Genomic DNA, 19,722 nt, shown 5'->3' with positions numbered 1-19,722 from the left:
CGTATAGTTATATAGCCGAACGATATTACGTAATATTAATAGATATCTTAGTAAGCGACGCTAAGACTAAACTAGCGATACCTAGATTCGACCGTATAGTTATATAGCCGAACGATATTACGTAATACTAATAGTTACTTAGAATATCGGGCGACCTACCTTAGAAGATTATATTTCCCTATAGATAGCGGTAGGACTTCTTTTTCTCTTTCCTTTAGCTTAACGTCCTTATTAGATAGGCCCTATAGTAGTTAAATAAGCTCCTATTAGAATCCTTATATAAAGTATCTATTAATCGGTTATAATAAAGAGGTAAACTAGTATAAATTAATAGTATATAGTAAAAGAAACCCTATATAGGTAAGAAATATCTATATATTTAAAGGAGTATTCTTAAAAGACGAGAAAAGCCTATAAAGTAAGCTTATTATAGGCTAACTAGCCGATAACTCTATACTTAGCGAGGACGAAAAGGAATTACTAGCTATTTAGGAGTCTAATCTAGATTAACTAGTTAATATTCCTACTTCGCTAGAAGACCCTAAGATATTAGGCTAACTAGCCTAAGATTAAGATACTATATAGTATAATAAATTTTATCGGTAACTCTAGGAAAGCGTAAAGGAAGACGGCCTAGTACTATTTAGTACTATAGAGCCCTTATATCCTAAAGTCCTAGAGACTAAAGAGGCTCTAAAATAGTAAGAAGCTCTTAAAAAAGAGGTTAAAAGCCTTTAAGACCTTAAAGTCTAGGATTTAGTACCTAGAACGCTAGAAATAAAGGTTATAAAGGGCCGGTAGATCCTTAAAATAAAACCTTCTACTTCTAGTAATCCTATACCTATTTATAAGACTAGATAGGTTGTAAAAGATTTCTAATAACGATACGGCATCGATTTTAATAAAACTTTTATAAATATAATAAAATTAACTACTTAGCGACTTATAATCGCTTTAGTAGCCTATTTAGACTAGGAAATTAAGTAATAGGATATTAAACTCGCCTATCCTAATACTAAATTAACCGAAAAAGTCTATATAGAGTAGCTAACTAGCTTTATTAACTAAAAATACCCGAATTATATCTATAAGCTTAATAAAGCTTTATACGGACTAAAACAATTAGTAAGAGAATGGTAATATTACCTTAAAAGTCTTCTAGGTAAATATAAGCTATATCCTATTAAATTCGACGAACTAATCTATATAAAGAACGATTTATTAATTATTATAATCGCCTACGTTAACGATATTATAGCTATTATACTAAAGTTAGCTATAATTAATAACCTATACGAAAAACTCTCTAAAAAGGTCGATATTCGAGACCTAGGAGAAATATCTACCTTTTTAGGTATCGAATTTATCCGGAATAGACCTAATAAGTCTATATTTATACACTAAAAGTATTATATAGAAAAGGTCCTAGCTAAATTTACTAAGGACTTAAAACTAATATAAATAGTACCTATTCCGATATATATAAAAATCGAACCTTCTTAAGAAATAGCTATAAAAGAAGCTATATCCCTTTATTAATAAAAAATCGGTTCGCTTATATATTTAGGAGATAAAATAAGAGTAGATTTAACCTACTATATTAATCTACTCGCGAGATTTATATCTAATCTAGGCCCTTATACGAAAAACTATTAAATAAGCTTTTAAGCTACTTAAAAGGAGCTCCGGATCTAGGACTTTTATATAACTTAAAACCTACTTTAGTAGGATACGCCGATGCCGATTAGGAAGGCGATATATCTACTAGACGCTCGATAACCGGCTACCTATTCCTATTTATAAATAGCCCTATATCCTAGAACTCTCGCCTATAGCGAATAGTCGCTTTAAGTTCCTATAAAGTAGAATATATAGCTTTAAAAGAAGCTATAAAAGAGTAGGCCTATATAAAGGCTATTTTACGAGAAATCGGTCTTTTTAAAGACCTAAATACGGATATTATATATACGGATTTAAACTTAGCTATCGAACTAGCTAAAAATCCGGTATATTATAGTCGTACTAAGTATGTCGATATATAATATTACTACGTACGCGAAAACGTAGTAAATAGAAATACTAAGTTAACCTTTATACCGACTAAAGGTTAACTAGCCGACGGACTTACTAAATTACTAAATATCGAAAAATATAAGGCCTTTACTTATAACATCGGCCTACGACCTATCTATTACGGGTTAAACCCGTAGGATATCTTAGTAAGAACTAGCGACGTCTAGATTCGACCGTATAGTTATACAGCCGAACGATATTACGTAATATTAATGAATATCTTAGCGAGCGACGCTAAGACTAAACTAGCGATACCTAGATTCGACCGTATAAGTCTAGGCACTATATAATGTGCTAACCGTATAGTGTACCACGCGTCCCGCGTCGCGTTTTCTAACTACTCCTCCTCTTCGACATACAACTACTCGTACACAATACTCTTTCTACAGCTAAAATAGTATTAAATTAAGAGACTAGAATCTAGTAGGCTATTCTAGACTATTAAACCCGTCGATATCTAACTATTCGTTCTACTGCCGTAGTAAATAACGTTAATCGTATAATACTAGGCCGTCGACTATAGGGTAGTACTTTACGAGTAATTACTCGTAAACTATAGTAACTACTATTAAATTAATAAGAGTAAATACTTATACGATAGATACTTAACCTTACGGCGTAAGGATACCCTCCCAGCTTTACTAAAATACGAGATCTCGTTATAATTATTTAAGGTAATTCTACGGGGCCCTTAAGTATCGGCTAAAACTAGATATTACGATTTATATAACGTTATCTAGAGATTCGCTCTAAAGTAGGTAAAAAGATTTATAGATTACGTCTCTAGAGTACTACTCCTAAGTCCCTAAATCGCTAGTTTAAGTATTTTAATATCGTACGAGAGCGATATTAAGTATTTTAATATCGTACGAGAGCGATATTAAGTTTCCTAGGAGAATATCTATAATATAGACGAGATAGGCATCGCTCTAGGTGTCTATACTAATTAACGAGTAATTAGTAGAGTTAATACTACTTAATTATATAAAGTAATACTAGAAAACCGTGAATAGGTCTCTATTATCGAGATAATCTTAGTAATTAGCCGTCGGCTATAATATCTCGTTATATTTAAAGGAAAAGCGCTTTAAACGACCTAGTTTACCGACCCTAATACTCTAAACTATTCCTATACGGTTTTACCTAATAGATAGACCTCGAATAAGATCGGTTTAGCCTAGCTACGTTAAATATTCATTCTATAAACGGTAACGGACGACTATCGATTCCTTTTACTCGATAGACACAAAAGTTATACGACGTACGAGTTTATATAGGAATATTATATAAATCGTATTACTCTAGTCTATTTAATACCTTATTTAAGTTATATCCTATAGCTACTTAATCTTAATTACTTTTCGCTCCTTAAATATCGCTATCGAGACGAAATCGCTAACCTAGCTAGGTACGACGACGCCGCGGCTATAAAGAAGAGTAAGTTTCTTAAAACCTATAAAAAAGTAAGTAATAAGGGTCTTTTATCGTTTCGTATACGCGCGGAATAGAAAATAGCTAGTATTTATCCTTAGGACCCTCGTAAAGTTATTCGATCTTATTAAGTCCTATAAAACCTTTAAAACGAGTAAATACTACCGACTACGCCGCCGTTACGTAAGTAAGCTTAATACGTATCGTATAATATTTATACGCTACTTACTCGATAGTAAGTACGACGAGAAATAGACTCGATTTTAGCCTAGGAGACACTTTCTCGTCCTATACGTCGATTACTTTAAAAAACGAGTAAGGTATTTAATCGACTATAGTAGAATATTACCCTAAAATCGTAGGAACTTACTATTTAGCGTATATAACTAAATAAGCTAACTACTACGAGGTAATAGCGAGTCGTAATCGACTATAATAAGGTCTTTACGAGTATCGAGATAATTAGGTAGGCTAGGTAGGGTATAGAGGCTTTAGAGGCGACGACGAGGCCTTCTATACGACCGAATACTAGAAATACTACGCGGAATAGGTAGTTAGATAACGTCCTAACACCTTTTATACATTAATTTAATATTAATGAGTCTATAGAGTAGACAATGTATGATAATATTGAGTAGTTAGTACTCATGATAAGTGGTACACTACACGGTTGGCACATTACATAGTGCCCAGACTTACAGCGACTCGATCCAATCTAATCCAAATATCTGAGGCAATGGATCCACTCCATCCAAATAGGATCCACGCCAGTCCAATCCAAAATACCCTCCAATCCAATAACATTACTGCATGACAGAGTGGTTGGCACTAGGGCGGTGCACAGACTACAGAATAATGACTCAACAAAACCGTGAACTCGTTGGTAAAATCAGGCGGAGCTCATCTCCCTTTTGCTTCATTTTATTATGATGGAGTATTCAAGAACAGAAAAAAGAGCTTATTACCATGTAGGAGGTTTGGCGCCATTAAGAAGAATATCTAGATTGTCTACACAACACAGTTACAAATATTGGGCTCACTGCGATTAGACCAGCTGCAGGCGAAAGTTATTTGTGGTGTTTCGAATAAACATTGTGGTACGAAGAGTGGGATCGAAGCTGGGGACCAAGAGATCTTCAGTATGTTTATATATTGCCGATTGCGCCTATTGTATTGGGAGCTACCTTATGAAGGAAAAGATTTCGGTGGTTCCTATAAATGACGTTTGACGAATGTTATCTACAATCGCATATAGCTTTGAGTGAACCCTCACTATCGCTGGGCGCTTGGTCTATGGCCGAGGGGACATGGAATCCTGAATGTAATGAAGCCATGCCTCAGACGTCTTTCGATCGGGATGATCGTCGTCAAGTACCTTCCACAGTTCCTCGACAACATTATTAATAAAATAGAGCGCGGTCGCATGCTGTCTCAGGTGCCAGAACATCGTGGCCAAAACTTACTGTGATGCCAGTCGATCCGGATGATCTGCCGCCAGTGTCTGTTCCTTGATCTTTAGCGCCTCTTTCAGGAGTGACACCGCCTCCGTGATCTGTCCATTGGCTCGATATGCTATAGCCGGTGCCTGCTGCGACGCCCGTCGACCCGGATGATCCTCCACTAGCGTCTGCTCCCTGATCTCGAGCACCTCTTTCAGTAGCGACACCGTCTCCTTGTTCTGTCCATTGGCTTGATACGCACTCACCAATACTTGCTGCGATACAATCGAGATGGATGATCCTCCGCCAATGTCTGCTTTCGGATCGTGACCACCTGCTGTAACATTGACACCGCCTCCTTGACTTGTCCATTATCCTGATATGCACTCGCCAATTCATGCTGCGACGCCAGTCGATCTGGATGATCCTCCGCCAGTGTCTGCTTTTGGATCGTGACCACCCGCTCCAACAGTGGCACCGCCTGTCATCAAAATACGAACAATCGGGACAGAAGGCTCGGACATAAACATTCTGTCGGTTTCCCAAGACACCAACGCATGCACATGAGGTTGAAGTTGCCATTGGTGTTGCTACCATAAGTGACTGTCCTGGAGAGAAATTGCCACCAAACATCCCGCTCGAACCCACGATTCGTGCTGCATAGTCGCATCGAGTCGGTCGTTCGCCCAAACATGGATTAGCGGGTGCATAGAGATACTCATCCCCCTACCGTCAGAAGTATCGGTTGAGATGAGAGAGAAGCCCTAGAGAAGATTAATAGCCCCGATAAGTCGAAATGAGTCCCAACCCTCACTATCGGCTGAAATTGGCGGGAGCAAACGATGAACATGCCACGGGGTGAGGCGACTTAAGTCTCTATCATCGTCATAGGTCCGATGATACGGTTTGAGCTCCGTTCCATCCAGCTTCGAATAGCTGGAGTGGCAGCCAACTGGACCCCAGCGAAGCCAAGACACTTAATACTTGTAGAGAATCACTGGCCGATTCGGTGTTGGTTGACTGGAGCACTTCAGCCGATGCCTCAAAAGTCGCATAGACGTCCCTGTCCCGAGACCGTGCCTGGGATGGCCGAAATCTCATCAAGCGCTTTCGTTGTCGTTGATACTCTTTCGGATAATCTTTCAACGTATAGTAGCCTCGAGCTATATATGCTCCTGCTTGAGGAAGGGCGAGAGGATGTGAGTGGAGTAGAGAGGCTACGGCATGTGCATTAATATGCACTATTTGATCAAGCTTCAGCCACTGGTAATCCCTGTAAGTCGATCCACTGTTGGATAGCATACTTCTAGCATTCGGCATTCCGGGACGTCAACATCACAAGTCCGAGTGCTGTAGACGGAAAGTTTCGAAACAGCAGTCATTGATGTACAAAAATCCTACAGGATCACCATCTTTAAAGTCAATTCTGCCCCTGGGCACTGCCGATCGTATTGACTGGACGAATCCGGCTCTCTCATGACCCAGGATGAAGGAACCTTGACGGCCAGGTACCTCAACTGCCAAGATGTCACTGCGACACAAGGAAGCACTGGCTATCTTGACGAGGACCTGGTTTGGTTTTGGTGTTGGGACAGGTATTGCTTTGACCACGACTCGACTTTGTTTCGGGTCCCATTGTGCTCCTCGCATAGTCGCTGGGAGTGAGACTGAGCCCATGTTGAGATTCCTCTACCTAGATGACTGTCGATGCTCGATATTGTACGTTGGGTGGACAACGATGCTGGCTGCTTGATTAGGTAGAATTGCCAGGTTTGTGAATAAATTATTTCTTCTTAAGCGGGAGAACAGACTAGAGCTATGTTTCTCACCGCATTCCCTGCTCTACAATAGTACCGCAGGGGAGTTCCAGCCGGCAATGATGCCGGTTAGCCTGGTTGAGGTAATATCCTCGGCATCTCCGCCTGTCGGAATTCTCCTTAGCCAACTTTGTCTTGTCCTTTCAGTCACTTCGGGAGGCAGAGGTTATCAATTTTCCGACGTGCGTTCTAGAACCCATTATAGAGGTTATAAACCTCGCCCTGTTAAAGATAACCATGAAATTTATAGTCCTACTGAAATTTTGCTGTAGCATTATATGTATCACCATATCGGTTCTTGGCAGAGATGTAGGGGTTGTAACGCAGTGGCCTTGCGTAGAATCAGGGCCACAATGACCTTGCCGTTGTCTGTACCTGCATAGCAGACTGCCCTACCGGGGTAGAGGTAACAAACGTGCAATTACAGAACAGTCAGTACGTGGTAAAAAATGAAACTCTCGCTTATACACAGCCGGTGTTTCTAATCGCCTAGTGTATAGAGCCCCAAAATAAATGGATTTTGGTTTGGCTACTCTTCACGGCCGAAGAAGTTCTTCACGCGCCATCTTGGCACCAAAAATGTACGACTTTAGCCGGCTTCGTAAAGGCCACGTCACTGTCCTATCCAGTAGAAGTAAACTCTAAAACACTGACAAGAGATGACCATCGAACCTATGCGAAGCCTCTTTACTTCCTCTTCCGCGGGTCTCCTCTCCATGTTCAACTCAGAGAGTTGGAGATGCTTCCCCGACGAGCAAAGCGTATTATAGATGAAATATCGCTTCTCTAAATGCTGATTGCTTGCAATTTGAGTTCAAGGCGTGTACTGCCCGGCAGAGAATGGTTTCTGGATTACGATATCTCTACAACCAAGACCCTCCTTAACATTCTTTCCTCTTCACTATCTCGCTCTCTGGACTCCTTTGCTTTCCGTTTTGAATTAGCCAAATCACTCTCGGTGTAATGTCCGGCTACGACACAATACCTTCAGCGTCTAAGCTGAAGGTCGAAATGTTCACATTATCAATCCCCGAGCAAGCCCTGAATGACTTCAAGGATCTACTTAGATTGTCCAACTTGGCTCCAAAGACCTACGAGAATCTCCATACTGACGACGGGAATTTCGGCGTCAGCCATGAATGGATGACTAACGCGAAGAATTATTGGTTAACTAAGTACGACTGGTATGTTCTCAGCCTGCACCAAATAGACAAAGAGACAAGCAGTCCGGACTTCTTCGGCCCATGCATTGGGCATTCAAACTAAATCGACGTAGGCGCGCCACTGAGAAGTACAACAACTCATTCCCCAATTTCATCGCTCAAGTTCCAGACGATGACGGAGAGATATTTCGCATCCATTTCGTTGCACTGTTCTCTAGAAAGGAAAATGCCGTCCCGATACTCTACATGCATGGCTGGCCAGGTAGTCACCTTGAGCATCTCAAGCTTTTCGATCTGTACCGCAAGAAGTACACTCCAGAAGATCTCCCGTATCATGTCATCGCGGTCTCTCTACCCGGTTGGACGCTTAGCTCTGGGCCTCCGCTGGACGAGAACTTCACCTTAGCAGACATCGCGCGTATCATGAATAAACTGATGGTCGGTTTAGGCTTTGGCAGTGGTTATATCTGCCAGGGCGGAGACATTGGTTCGCTCGCCGCCAAAGTCATTGCAGGAACGTATGACGAATGTAAAGGTAAGGCTGGCTCAAAGTTCATAACTTGCAGCCACCATCTAACAGGTCCCCCCCTTCAACTAGCTGTCCACTGTAAGTTATCCACCTGATATCCCAGGACCTCCTCAAGATGCTCTTTCTTGTAACTGAACGAACTGAACCACCAGACAACTTCATCGCCGCTATGGTAACCCCCAAGATTGAGGCCGACAGTGGACTCCCCCCAGATGAGAAACGCGCCTGGGAATCCCGCGGCTTGGTATTCAGATCAACCGGGAGAGCATATGGCCTCTTGCACGCCACCAGGCCCGCGACCATCGGGTTCGTTCTGTCGTCGAGTCCGCTTGCACAACTTGCCTGGTAAGCCGGCAGTCCCAATCCCACATTCAGAGAACGACGGGAGATTGGCTGAAACAAGATAGGGTCGGGGAGAAGTTCATCGAATGGAGCGATGAAACGCCTCCGCTGAAAGATATTCTTGACTCGGTTACTTTGTATTGGTTCACCAAAACGTTACCGCGGTCTATCTACTGCTACCGTGAGGTGGGTCTTTGTACCTTCTTGTCCGGGTCTTCCTCTTGCTCCAGCTACGGAAGGAATGCTAATACCCTTTTGTTGTAGTTCGCCGTTCCTGGTGGCCAGTTCCCCCACGGAGATCCAAAGTACCTCAACAGTAAGCCAGTAGCATACTCGTGGTTCCCCAAAGAAGTGGCACCGATGCCAAGGGCGTGGGTTGAGGCACAAGGGCTTAATCTTGTGCTGTTCAAAAAGCATGAAGTCGTACGTTACCCCTATTCCACGCAGCTTGGCGGACTTTGGTACGGAGGCTTGATGGACTGATACTGACTATGGATAAGGGAGGCCATTTTGCGGCATTCGAGAGACCACAAGAGATGTTGGAGGACACCGAGGAATTCCTGCAGAAGATCGACTGGCCTGTGAAATGAAAATTTGGTTGCAAAATCGACAAGTTTGTGGACTGATTGATCCGAGGGTTTTCTCTCCTACATTCCACGTTCAACCGAGAGCTGCCGCTTAGATCCAAGCCATAGAATAACGAAAAGAATCTCAACCAACTATGCAATTTTCGTCTGGAACCTTGCGCACTTCACTTCGTGCTACAGTGCAGCGCGAAGAGTACCGCCATCACTCTAGAGCTAAAGAAACTTCGGCCACGGTCTACCACATTTCCTACAAGGAGTAGTGGCTGATACCGCTATCCTTGTGTACTCTACCTGCACAGAGATGTCAAAGTAAGATATCAAGAAAGCAGTTGCCCAAAGTTTGTGATTTAGCTTCTAAGTAACACAGCCCCCGGTGATCTAAAGTAAGAGATCGTGGTATTTGGAGCCGCAAGGCAGACTGAGCTGGGATGTCGCTCACTGAGACGGCGTTTTGATCCACCTTGCGTATCGTGTTTCCACATCTTCAAACCATGTATATTAATGAGAATGACCATCGTATTGCCTGGCGGAATGGCAAGGTATTTAAATCCTTCAAGTGCTAGACGAATCTGCAGTGATCAGAAACGTCAGCAGCATGTGAAAAAAGAGAATGTAAGGATTACTCCCCAAGCGTTCTTATTCGGCTCGGTCCTTCCCCAATAATTACTTCGCTGGATGCCTCTGGTCACTCCGGCATTCAGCACGCTTTCTCCGGTTCCTCCACCCCTCCTCTATCATTAGAGTGCTTCTTTTGAGTGTATACACTATTCTTGTTGGTTAAGTAGAGTACCCAAAAGCTTGACCAAGTAGCACAAGGAATAACTCAGCCTAACCAGGATGACGGAGGATAAAGACGGCCGGATAGGCTAAATATTCCAAGGCCCAGCATCTAGAGGATTTAGTTTCTATGAACCCCAAAGCTATCCCTTAATATCTCTAAATGAAGTTAGAACGGCCTTTTTCACCCCTTTCTACTTTTCTACTCCTTTTTGCCATTTCACTTCGATATCGTCGATATCACAGATTGATTGATTTTCATACTCCCATGCGGGCTAAGCCCAATGGGGAACTAGCTGCTTCTACATGGCTGCACGTGGAATTCCCGGTTCATGGTACTTCCTGCTCTTGGTCCTTCGGCTGCATCCCACCCGCCGCTACTGAGGTCCATCCACGACCCTATACACTTCCATCCTCAAGACTACTCCTCTTGAGTGGTACTACTCTTTCATCGGCACAGGAACTGTCGAGTGTAGGCTCGTTGCATTCTCAAACAGGGTTACCTCCTTTGTTCAGGGTCGAGCTTCAATCACCCCGTGGCTTTCCTCCATTAGTTGGCGAATGAACTCGTGTTCGTTATCTGGGAGCACAAAGCCGTCGGTAGGGAACCGATGTACAACTACTGGGTATCGTGGGTTGACCAGCTTGGTATTGTTGCCGAGTTCCTACAGCCATCCTGTGTGTGTTTTTGCCGTCGCTGCTGATCGTTCATCCTTGCAGCGCACCATATATCCGGTGCGAGTTGTGTTTACTCCTACTACTTCGACATCTTTCGTCTTGTCCGTCTTGAGAAGGGCTTGTCTAATGAGGCTAATGGTATTTCCGATGGATAGGTTTCTAGTGAGGCTTTCTCTATTTACTTCGGCCCCGGTTCGGTTGGCCTTGGTGCTAATGCGTAGGCATTAAAGTTCTTTCGTCGGTTAGGAGTAGTTAGTCGGAGCTGTAGGTCCTATGGAGGCTTAAATTGCGCTGCCTTCGTTTACAACTAACGCCTAGGAGCTTAGTGGAGTAAGGGAGTTAGTAGCCCGTTCGAGTTTAGAGTTAAGAGCGTAGACTATACCCTAGAGTTCAATATTTTAGCTTTAGACCTATTTTAACTCGTTCTATATATCGCGAAGGGTATTATTCTAACTTACGATAGTTTCCTTAAGGTCCGATATAATATTTATAAGCTCTTCTAGGGTAGTATTATAATCCGAGCTATAAGTAGTTCTAACTAAGGTAGAGTTCCTTAATAGAGTAGGTATCGAAGTATCGACTAAGATAATAAAGGAAATACTTATTCGTCGGACTATATTCTAAATATAGATATAGAATTACTAACGAAGTTAACTACGAACTTATCTATCTAGGTAAAGGAGCGTATATATATAATACTAGCCTAGACTATAGATTTACCTAGACTATACTCGTAGTTTATAGTCCTCTATAGTCCGCTTTCTAGTTATATAATATAGCCTCGTTCTCTATCGACTAACTTCTCTATTTCCTCCGAGTATAAGTAGCTTATTCTTAGCGACTCTTCTAGTAACCTAATTCGTAATACTATTTCTTCCTTTTTCTATTCGTTATCCTTAATATATATAAAGTAAGTATTATTCGCCCGAGGTAGTTCGTCCTTTTTCTTTCCTTTCTATAGCTAATTATATCTCTTAAGGCCTCTCTCTCTAAGTCTAAGTAACTTTAATATCTTACTACTAAAATTAAACTTTTCGATTTTAGTCTCGAAGCTATAGCTTCTTATCCTTAGTATATTAAGGTATATAAGGTATATATTATTCGCGAGAATTATTCTCGTTATTTTATCTATATATAAAAGAATATTATATATAGTAATACTTTTTTAAATATCGAATTTAATTATTTAGAAAATAAAAAATATAAACTACGCGAGAAGAACGAGAAGCTATACTAGAAGTTAACCGACCTAGCTCGCTATATTCTCGTCGTTTAAACCGAGTAATTTAAGATAAAAGCTCGCCTCGAGAAGATTACTAAGAAATAGAATAAAATAGTTAATCGAAAAGTACGACTTCTCGGAAAATTAGTAGACGACGGTTTCGGCGAGTTTAACTTTACTATAATAACTAATAACTTTCTAATAGAAGAATTCTTTTAGCTAGATTACGCCGCTAATAATACTAAATAATAAGTTTCGAATTAAGGTTTATTTCTAGTTCCTAGGTATTCTTCTATTTCGAATATTCTAACTATTTAACTAGATATTTTACTTAACGGCCTTTCTACCTATATTAAAGTATAGTTTCTATATTATAATAGAATTTTTAGGTTTCCTTATCGATATATACTAGTCCTAGTCTAGCTTTATCTACCGCTTTCTCTAATAGCGATTTATAGAATACTAGATATATATTTAGTCCTCCTAGTAGTTATAGCTTATAAAAGACTAGTCCTAGTATTTTCTTAATTCGGTATAGTTTAATTTTTATATAATCTAGTTTTTTACTTAGTCTCTATATTTTTATATTTTTCGTATTAATATAAACTATTTCTTTCTCCTAGAAGTCTAGTTCCTTAGATCTTTTTCTATTTACCGTTTTCGTAATTATTTTTAGTAGAAAGTATAATTTATATAGATCTTTAACTTTTATTATTATCTTTTCCGCCTTAAATCTATTACCTAATAGTTATTTTTTAAAGTTTAGGTATCTTTTATAATTCGTAAAGAACGACGATATTCCGACTATCGATATATTATTATTAAAAGCGAATTAAGCTATTAGTAATAGCTTAATCTAATTCTTTTACTAGTAATCTACGTAATACCGTAAGTATTACTCTATTATCTAGTTCGTTCTCTCCGTCTATTCGTTCGTTTATAGATAATATAATATAGATATCTTATATTTTATTCTTAATAAGTCGATTAACGATTACTAGAACTATAAATTAAATAGTTTATCTCTATCTATAATAATAACCTCTAGTATTCTATATTATACGAATACCGTCCTTATAACTATATATACTAATTCTTCCGCTATCGATACTTCTTTATATAGTAGTAGGTAAATATATTTTATTAGTATATCGTTTATTATAAGTATACTATTATAAGTTATATTCGTTATAGGTTTCTTTAATAGTAGTAGCTTAACTATAAAGTCTATTACTATTCTTAACTATACTTTATCTATATTTTCCGCTAATTATAATAAGCTATATAGTTTATATCTTAAATATTTAACTTTATAGTATATATCGTAATTCTTAATATATTCTTTAACGTTCTTTCTTAATTCTATCTAGATAAAATCTCGTATTACTAATTCGATCGTTTTATTAATACCTAGGTATTCTACGCTTTTATTATTATACCTTATTTATATAATTTTCTATTTTTACTCTATCGTTAGTTCTATTTCTAGTATTATAAGTATTCTTATTTCTATTCTTTTATATATTAAGTAATTTCTTCTTTTCTCTAGGAGCGCCGCTAGCTTCGATTTTAGTCCTTCTATATAGTTCGTTCTTCGACTAAGGACGTCGACTATAATATTCTCTATTCCTCGAATATATATAATTTTAAAATCGTAAGAAGCTAGAATTTTAACTTATTTAACTTATCTTCTATTAAGTTCTTTAGTTATCGTTTAATACGTTAGATTCTTATAGTCGAAGTATATTTATACTAAATATTTAGTTCCTTTTAGGTATACTCTCTATATTTTTAGGTATTCTACTATTATAAGTAGTTCCTTATTATAGATATTATAATTCGCCTTAGGTCTACTTAGTTTCCTTAAATAATATACTACTAGATAAAGCTTTCCTTATTCGTCTTTCTATTTAAGGTAGCTTCCTATTACTTTATCTAAGGCGTCTATTTCTATAATTACTTCCTTTTCTAGATCGAAAATATATAAGATCGGCGCGAACGTTATTTATCGCTTTAATTCTTTAAAGATATTCTTATATTTTCCCCTTAAATTAAAGGCTACTTTCTTTTTAGTTAAGTTAATAACTAGTACCGCGATTTTTAAGAAGTCCTTAATAAACTTCTAGTAATAATTAATTAATCTATAGAATACTTATACTTTTCTAATAGTCGTTAGTTCTAGCTATTTATCGATAGCTCGAACTTTCTCTTAATTCGGTATAAGTTCTTCCGAAGATATAATATAGCCTAGAAATCTAATACTATTCTTATAGAATTTATATTTAGATAGCTTAAATAGAATTCTATTTTTCTTTAGCTTTTCTATTATTTTCTTTATATACTCTACGTATTTCTTATAAGTTTTCGAGAAGATTAGAATATCGTTGAGGTAGATAATAACGAATATATCTAAATATTCTTTTAAAGTATTATTTATAAATTCTTAGAATATTAATAGTATATTAGTAAATTTAAAAGGTATAACTAAAAATTCGTAAACTTTCTATTTTATTCGAAATACTATTTTCTATTCTTCTCCGTTAACTATTTTAATTAAGTAATAGGCGTTCTTAGTATTTAACGCGATAAACTATACGGCGCCTAAGAAGCGATTCTATAGTTTATTCTAGCGAAGAATAAAATAATAGTTCTTAATAGTTTTATCGCTAAGTAGTCTATAGTCGATATATAGTTATAATAATTTATTCTTCTTTATTACGAAGAATATACTATAGAATATAAATCTATATTTTTCTACCTTTAGTTAACTTCTTTTAACTAAACCTTTTACTTCTAATTTCTTAATATAATCTTTTAGAAAGTCTTCTTCTTTCTTTAAGAATAACTTTAACTATTCCTTATAGTTAAGTACTTCTTTTTCTTTTATAGATATCTTATAGTTTTAAGGCTAATATTCTAGAAGTATTATTCTACCTTCTTTTTCTATAAATAATTCTTTATATTTTATATATTTTAGAAGTAGCTCTTTAATATTAGTCTAAGCTAATATTTTACTTCTCGATCGTATCTATATCGCCTTTATAAAGGAAACCTTTAAAGATAATTAGTCTTCTATTTTTATTTCGTAACTATAATTTAGAAATTCGAGTTCTTTTATTTTTTAGTTTATCTAGAAGTTATATTTTTCTAGTTATTCTATTTCTAGTATAGCGTTATATTTTATTACTATTATATTTAGGATTATTCTTTCTTAATAGATTTCTATTAATAGTTCGACTTATTATAGTTCTTTTCTTATCTATTCGTCCTTAAATTCTATTAATAATTCGTCTATTATTATAAGCCGATATAGTTTCGTCTTTACCTTTATATAGTCTTTTAATCTTTATACTATATAGTATAAAATATAATTCTCGTTTACTCCGAAGTCTATTATAAGTCGTATAGAAAGGTTCTATAGAATAGTCGTAAGGACTATATATTCCGCTTTTCCTCCGTCTAACTTATATAGAGTCTAAGGCTATTACCGTAGGTAACCTAGCCTTAATAGGTTATTCCTTCGTCGTTTTTTAAATATACGTATAGTCTTAACTCTACTATATAAGTATATTCGTCGTACTCGTTTATCGATTAATATACTATTTTATTAATCGGAATCCGAGGTTAATTAGGACTTATATTCTATAGGTATTAATATAGCTTAAAATACTATTAGTAGCTTCTTTCCGCGTAGCTAAAATAATCGAATAGGTACGTCGAGTCTACTCGTTTATCGATAAAAAGTATATCTTCTTTTTTATCCTCCTATATCGTATATAAGTTTTATATAGTCGAAGCTTCTATTTCCTAGATTTTCTTTATATCTTCCTAGTCGAGGTTTATCGTAATTTATTTATAGGTTAGTCCTTATATATAAGCGTATACTATTAGCGCTTAATTATATCTATAATTCTAGTAGAATAATATATTAATTTCGTTCTATTATTCCTATAGTTTTATTCTAGGATCGTAATAAATATAGAAATATCTTTTAGTCTCGCTATTATATTCTATATATTCTATATATTTCTAGTACTTTATTATAATCTTAATCTAGTTCCTTATAATCTTAGCTATATAATACTTTTCTTCTTCTTTCGACGATATTTTAGAATCTTCGTCTATTTCTTTAGCGTTTACTTCTTTCTATTTCTCTTCTTTATTATCTAGATATACTAATTATACTTATACTCCTTCGATTATTTATACTAGTAGATTATATTATACTACTTTATCTCCTACTATATCGTATAAATAGTAAGAAGCTACTACTAAATATTCTAGGTTATAGTATTCGTTTAGGTTAACTAATCTTCGAGTTAATTATCTTAGGCCGCTAGAGTAAAATATTAATTTTTTAACGCCGTCTTTAATACTTACCTAGTAGTAGTTAGTAATAAATACTATAAGATAATATTCCGATACTATTACTTCGTTTTTCTCTTCTATTAGTACTACGTCGTTAAAGTAGGTATATACTATTTTCTATAGTCTCGTCTTCTTATATTTATTTAACTACTATCGTAATTCTTCTAATTAGTTATCGTTTTCTCCCTCTCTAAATAGAAAAAGAAATATATAGTCTATATAGTCGTACGTATAGCTATTCTCTTTATCTTCGTATTTATCCTAAGTATATTTATAAATTATTATATAGATTCTTTCTTTCTTCGGTTATCCTAGGGAATTATACTATATTCCGAAGTTTTTCGCTAGTCCTACTACCTAGTAGTAGATTCGAATAATTACTAAGTCGAGCTTATTTAGTAAGATCTTATCCGCGGATCCTTTTTCTATTATAGATATATTATAATAAGGCGATAGTAGCGTTATTATCCTAAAACTAAATAGTTCCTACCTAAGCTAAATTAGCTATCCTTTCGTATAGGTTACTCCTTTATCGAGTCTTTTAAAAGTTATAAAGTAAGCTTTTCTACTATATATATCGTACGTATATTTAGTCCGTAGGAAGTATTCCTAGTCGTTATATTTCTAGATTTATATATACTTTTATTTTTTCCTAGGAGCCGCGCCTAGATTATATTAATATAGAGTATTTCCTTTCCTTCTATCCTAGAAGTATATATAGAATTTCGTAGAGTTCTTATATTATCGTAATATTTTATCTATTAATATCTATTCGTCTTCTTTCCGTTAGAATTTTAATTAGTAAGGTTCTCTATCTTCGATATATACGTAGGTATATCTATACTTCTAGTATTCTCGAATTCGGTACTTATAGATTAACGTCGTTCTAAATATTTTCTACGTTATTCTTCTATTAAATACTATAACTCTATCGGCCTTTTTCTAGAATTTCGTTCTAATTATTATATAATTATTCGTATTAGTAAGTATTAACTCGAAATCGACTATTATTATAGCTAGAGTTTCCTAGACCTTCTATTTCTATTTTCGTAGCTTTATACTTCCTCTATTTTTATATAGAAACTACTATTTTTTAGTCTTTAAAGCTAAATAGAATTAATAGTCGTCCTCGTAATAGAAATACTATAATTCTTAAGTATATCTTACGATATTTCTCTTCGTATTATATATTACTTCGCTCTACTATTCTCCTTTTAGAAGTTCGTCGAACTTTTCTTTTTACTAAGTCTTATACTTAGATTCTTTAGGCTTCTTAGTCTAATACTTCGACTAGAATTTCTCTTTTAATTACTTAGTATCTAACTTACTTAACTTCTAGAGATTATCCGATTCTTAATAGTCCTTCTATACTATTTTTATTACGAGTTAAACTCGTATAAAGCTCTAGAGTACGCCCTAGAGCGATTACTCGTAGTATACCTTTAGGCTATATAACTATATAGTCGAAGCTACGTAATTCTTCTCTATCGATTATCTTCTAGGAAACTATACTAATCTACTATAGGAAAGGGTAGGAAGTATTTCCTTTATTCGTATAGTAGATAGATTTTCTCTTTTCTTTTCTCTCTTTAGCTTTAGAATCCTCGTTATATAATAGTTAGACGAATTACTCTAAATTCCTAGCTAAATCCTTATATTATTCTAAAGCTTTCTATTATACGTAGCGAAAGAGTATCGTATACGAAATAGATAACGAATAGTAATTAACGAAAACCGCTCTAGCGTAGGCGGTAGAGCTATACTAGCTCTTATAGGCTTAAAACTAAAGAATAATAGTACTCGAGAATTAACTCGACTAATAGAATAGAGTACGAGCTCGTACGCCTAAAGTAATAACTTCTACGACGACGAGCGCTATATAGGAATTCGATTCTATATAACGAAAGGCTAAGCTTCTCGAACTAGCTAAATTTAATAGAAAAAGATTAGAGTTTCGGTCGTAGCTTACCTAAGCTCGAGCTAAGTTAGCGGTCGATAAGTAAGAGGAAATCGAAGTCGTACGATTTTAGTATTTCTATAGTAGACTAAGAAGCTATATCCTTACTTAGGTTAGTTCGTAGGTTAATTCCGTATAATTAATCCTCGAAATAAATACGAAAGAACTTATTAGTTAATTAAAGGCGGCGTACGAGGATATCGACGCTATAGAAAGAGTATTACGAAAGCTTTCTTAACTAAAGTAGAACGAAAAGTTCTTTAGCGTATTTCTCGTCGAGTTTAATTATATACTACTCGAGGCTAACGAACTAGACTAGGCCGACTCGATAAAGAAGACGTTTATATTAAACTACCTTTCGTACGACCTAAAGAGCGCCCTCGTTATAATACTAATTCTATTAACCTATAGGGAGTACTATACTTTCTTCTATACGATTAGTATAAATCTAGAGGCTCTTCGATAGAAGAAAGCTAGAGAGAAGATATTTAGGAGTAACCTACTCGGTACTACTAGTCGTACGAAAGATAAAATAAATTAGACGTCGACGATATAAGCTATAGCGTCCTTAGCGGAACTATAGAGAGCTTTATAGGTATCGTAAACGATACTTAACTAGAGAAAGAAGCTCGAAGCGTATCTTCGCTACGACTAACGGAGTTACTTTATCGTTAAATATCCTCTCCTTTCCGTCGTACGACCTAAGACGGAAAGGAAAGTAGTAGTATATTACGAACTAGGTTACTAGGAAGGCCGCTAAGGATAAGCCGCCTATACTTAAGGGAAACGAGGAAGTTAGCCGATAGAGAACGAGGCTACGTTACGTAACTAGGAATAGACTATAGAGGACTATAGACTATAAATATAGTCTAGGTAAGTCTATAGTCTAGGCTAGTATTATATATATACGCTTCTTTATCTAGATAGATAAGTTCGTAGTTAACTTCGTTAGTAATTCTATACTTATATTTTAGGATATAGTCCGATAATTATATATTTCCTTTATTATCTTAGTTAATACTCTAGTACCTACTCTATTAAGGAACCCTACCTTAGTTAGAACTACTTATAGCTCGAATTATAATATAGTACTAAAGACTATAGACGATAATAAGGAATCGTTAAAAGAATAGCTCCTACTAAAAGTCGTCGATAGAAGCGTACGAAGAAGACGGAGAAGGAATAGAAGGCTTTTCTAGGCTGCGCAACGGGTTAGGCTAAACCTAGTTGAAAACCCGGAATCCAACCTAATAGGGTTAAATTAATTAGGTTTTTAAAATAGCTAAAAACCTAATAGGTTTTTTAATCGGGTTAAAAAATAAGAAGATAGGGTCTAAAA

General features: G+C 36.3%; 4 protein-coding genes across 4 annotated transcripts; 1 reads left to right on the top strand and 3 right to left on the bottom strand.

The window, feature by feature from the left end:
- Positions 1-4,963: 4,963 nt before the first annotated feature.
- Positions 4,964-6,173, bottom strand: A1O9_12949 (uncharacterized protein; the record flags this gene model as incomplete). Its single annotated transcript, XM_013398131.1, has 1 exon — positions 4,964-6,173. A coding segment is annotated over exon 1 (612 nt), but the record flags the coding sequence as incomplete, so codon positions are not given.
- Positions 6,174-6,278: 105 nt separating this feature from the next.
- On the bottom strand, positions 6,279-6,620 carry A1O9_12948 (uncharacterized protein; the record flags this gene model as incomplete). Its single annotated transcript, XM_013398130.1, has 1 exon — positions 6,279-6,620. The coding sequence occupies one exon, from the start codon at positions 6,618-6,620 to the stop codon at positions 6,279-6,281; it is 342 nt and encodes a 113-aa protein (XP_013253584.1).
- A 1,103-nt stretch (positions 6,621-7,723) lies between these two features.
- Positions 7,724-9,217, top strand: A1O9_12947 (uncharacterized protein; the record flags this gene model as incomplete). The annotated part of the gene is made up of 5 exons (XM_013398129.1): positions 7,724-7,944; positions 8,037-8,458; positions 8,605-8,797; positions 8,860-8,980; positions 9,059-9,217. Coding segments are annotated over 5 exons (1,116 nt in total), but the record flags the coding sequence as incomplete, so codon positions are not given.
- A 1,537-nt stretch (positions 9,218-10,754) lies between these two features.
- A1O9_12946 (uncharacterized protein) lies at positions 10,755-11,006 on the bottom strand (the record flags this gene model as incomplete). Its single annotated transcript, XM_013398128.1, has 1 exon — positions 10,755-11,006. A coding segment is annotated over one exon (183 nt), but the record flags the coding sequence as incomplete, so codon positions are not given.
- Between the last annotated feature and the right edge of the window lie 8,716 nt (positions 11,007-19,722).

This window comes from Exophiala aquamarina (genome assembly GCF_000709125.1).
Source record: "Exophiala aquamarina CBS 119918 chromosome Unknown aczIA-supercont1.35, whole genome shotgun sequence".
NCBI lineage: Eukaryota > Fungi > Ascomycota > Eurotiomycetes > Chaetothyriales > Herpotrichiellaceae > Exophiala > Exophiala aquamarina.
This window is presented reverse-complemented; position numbering and strand designations above follow the sequence as displayed.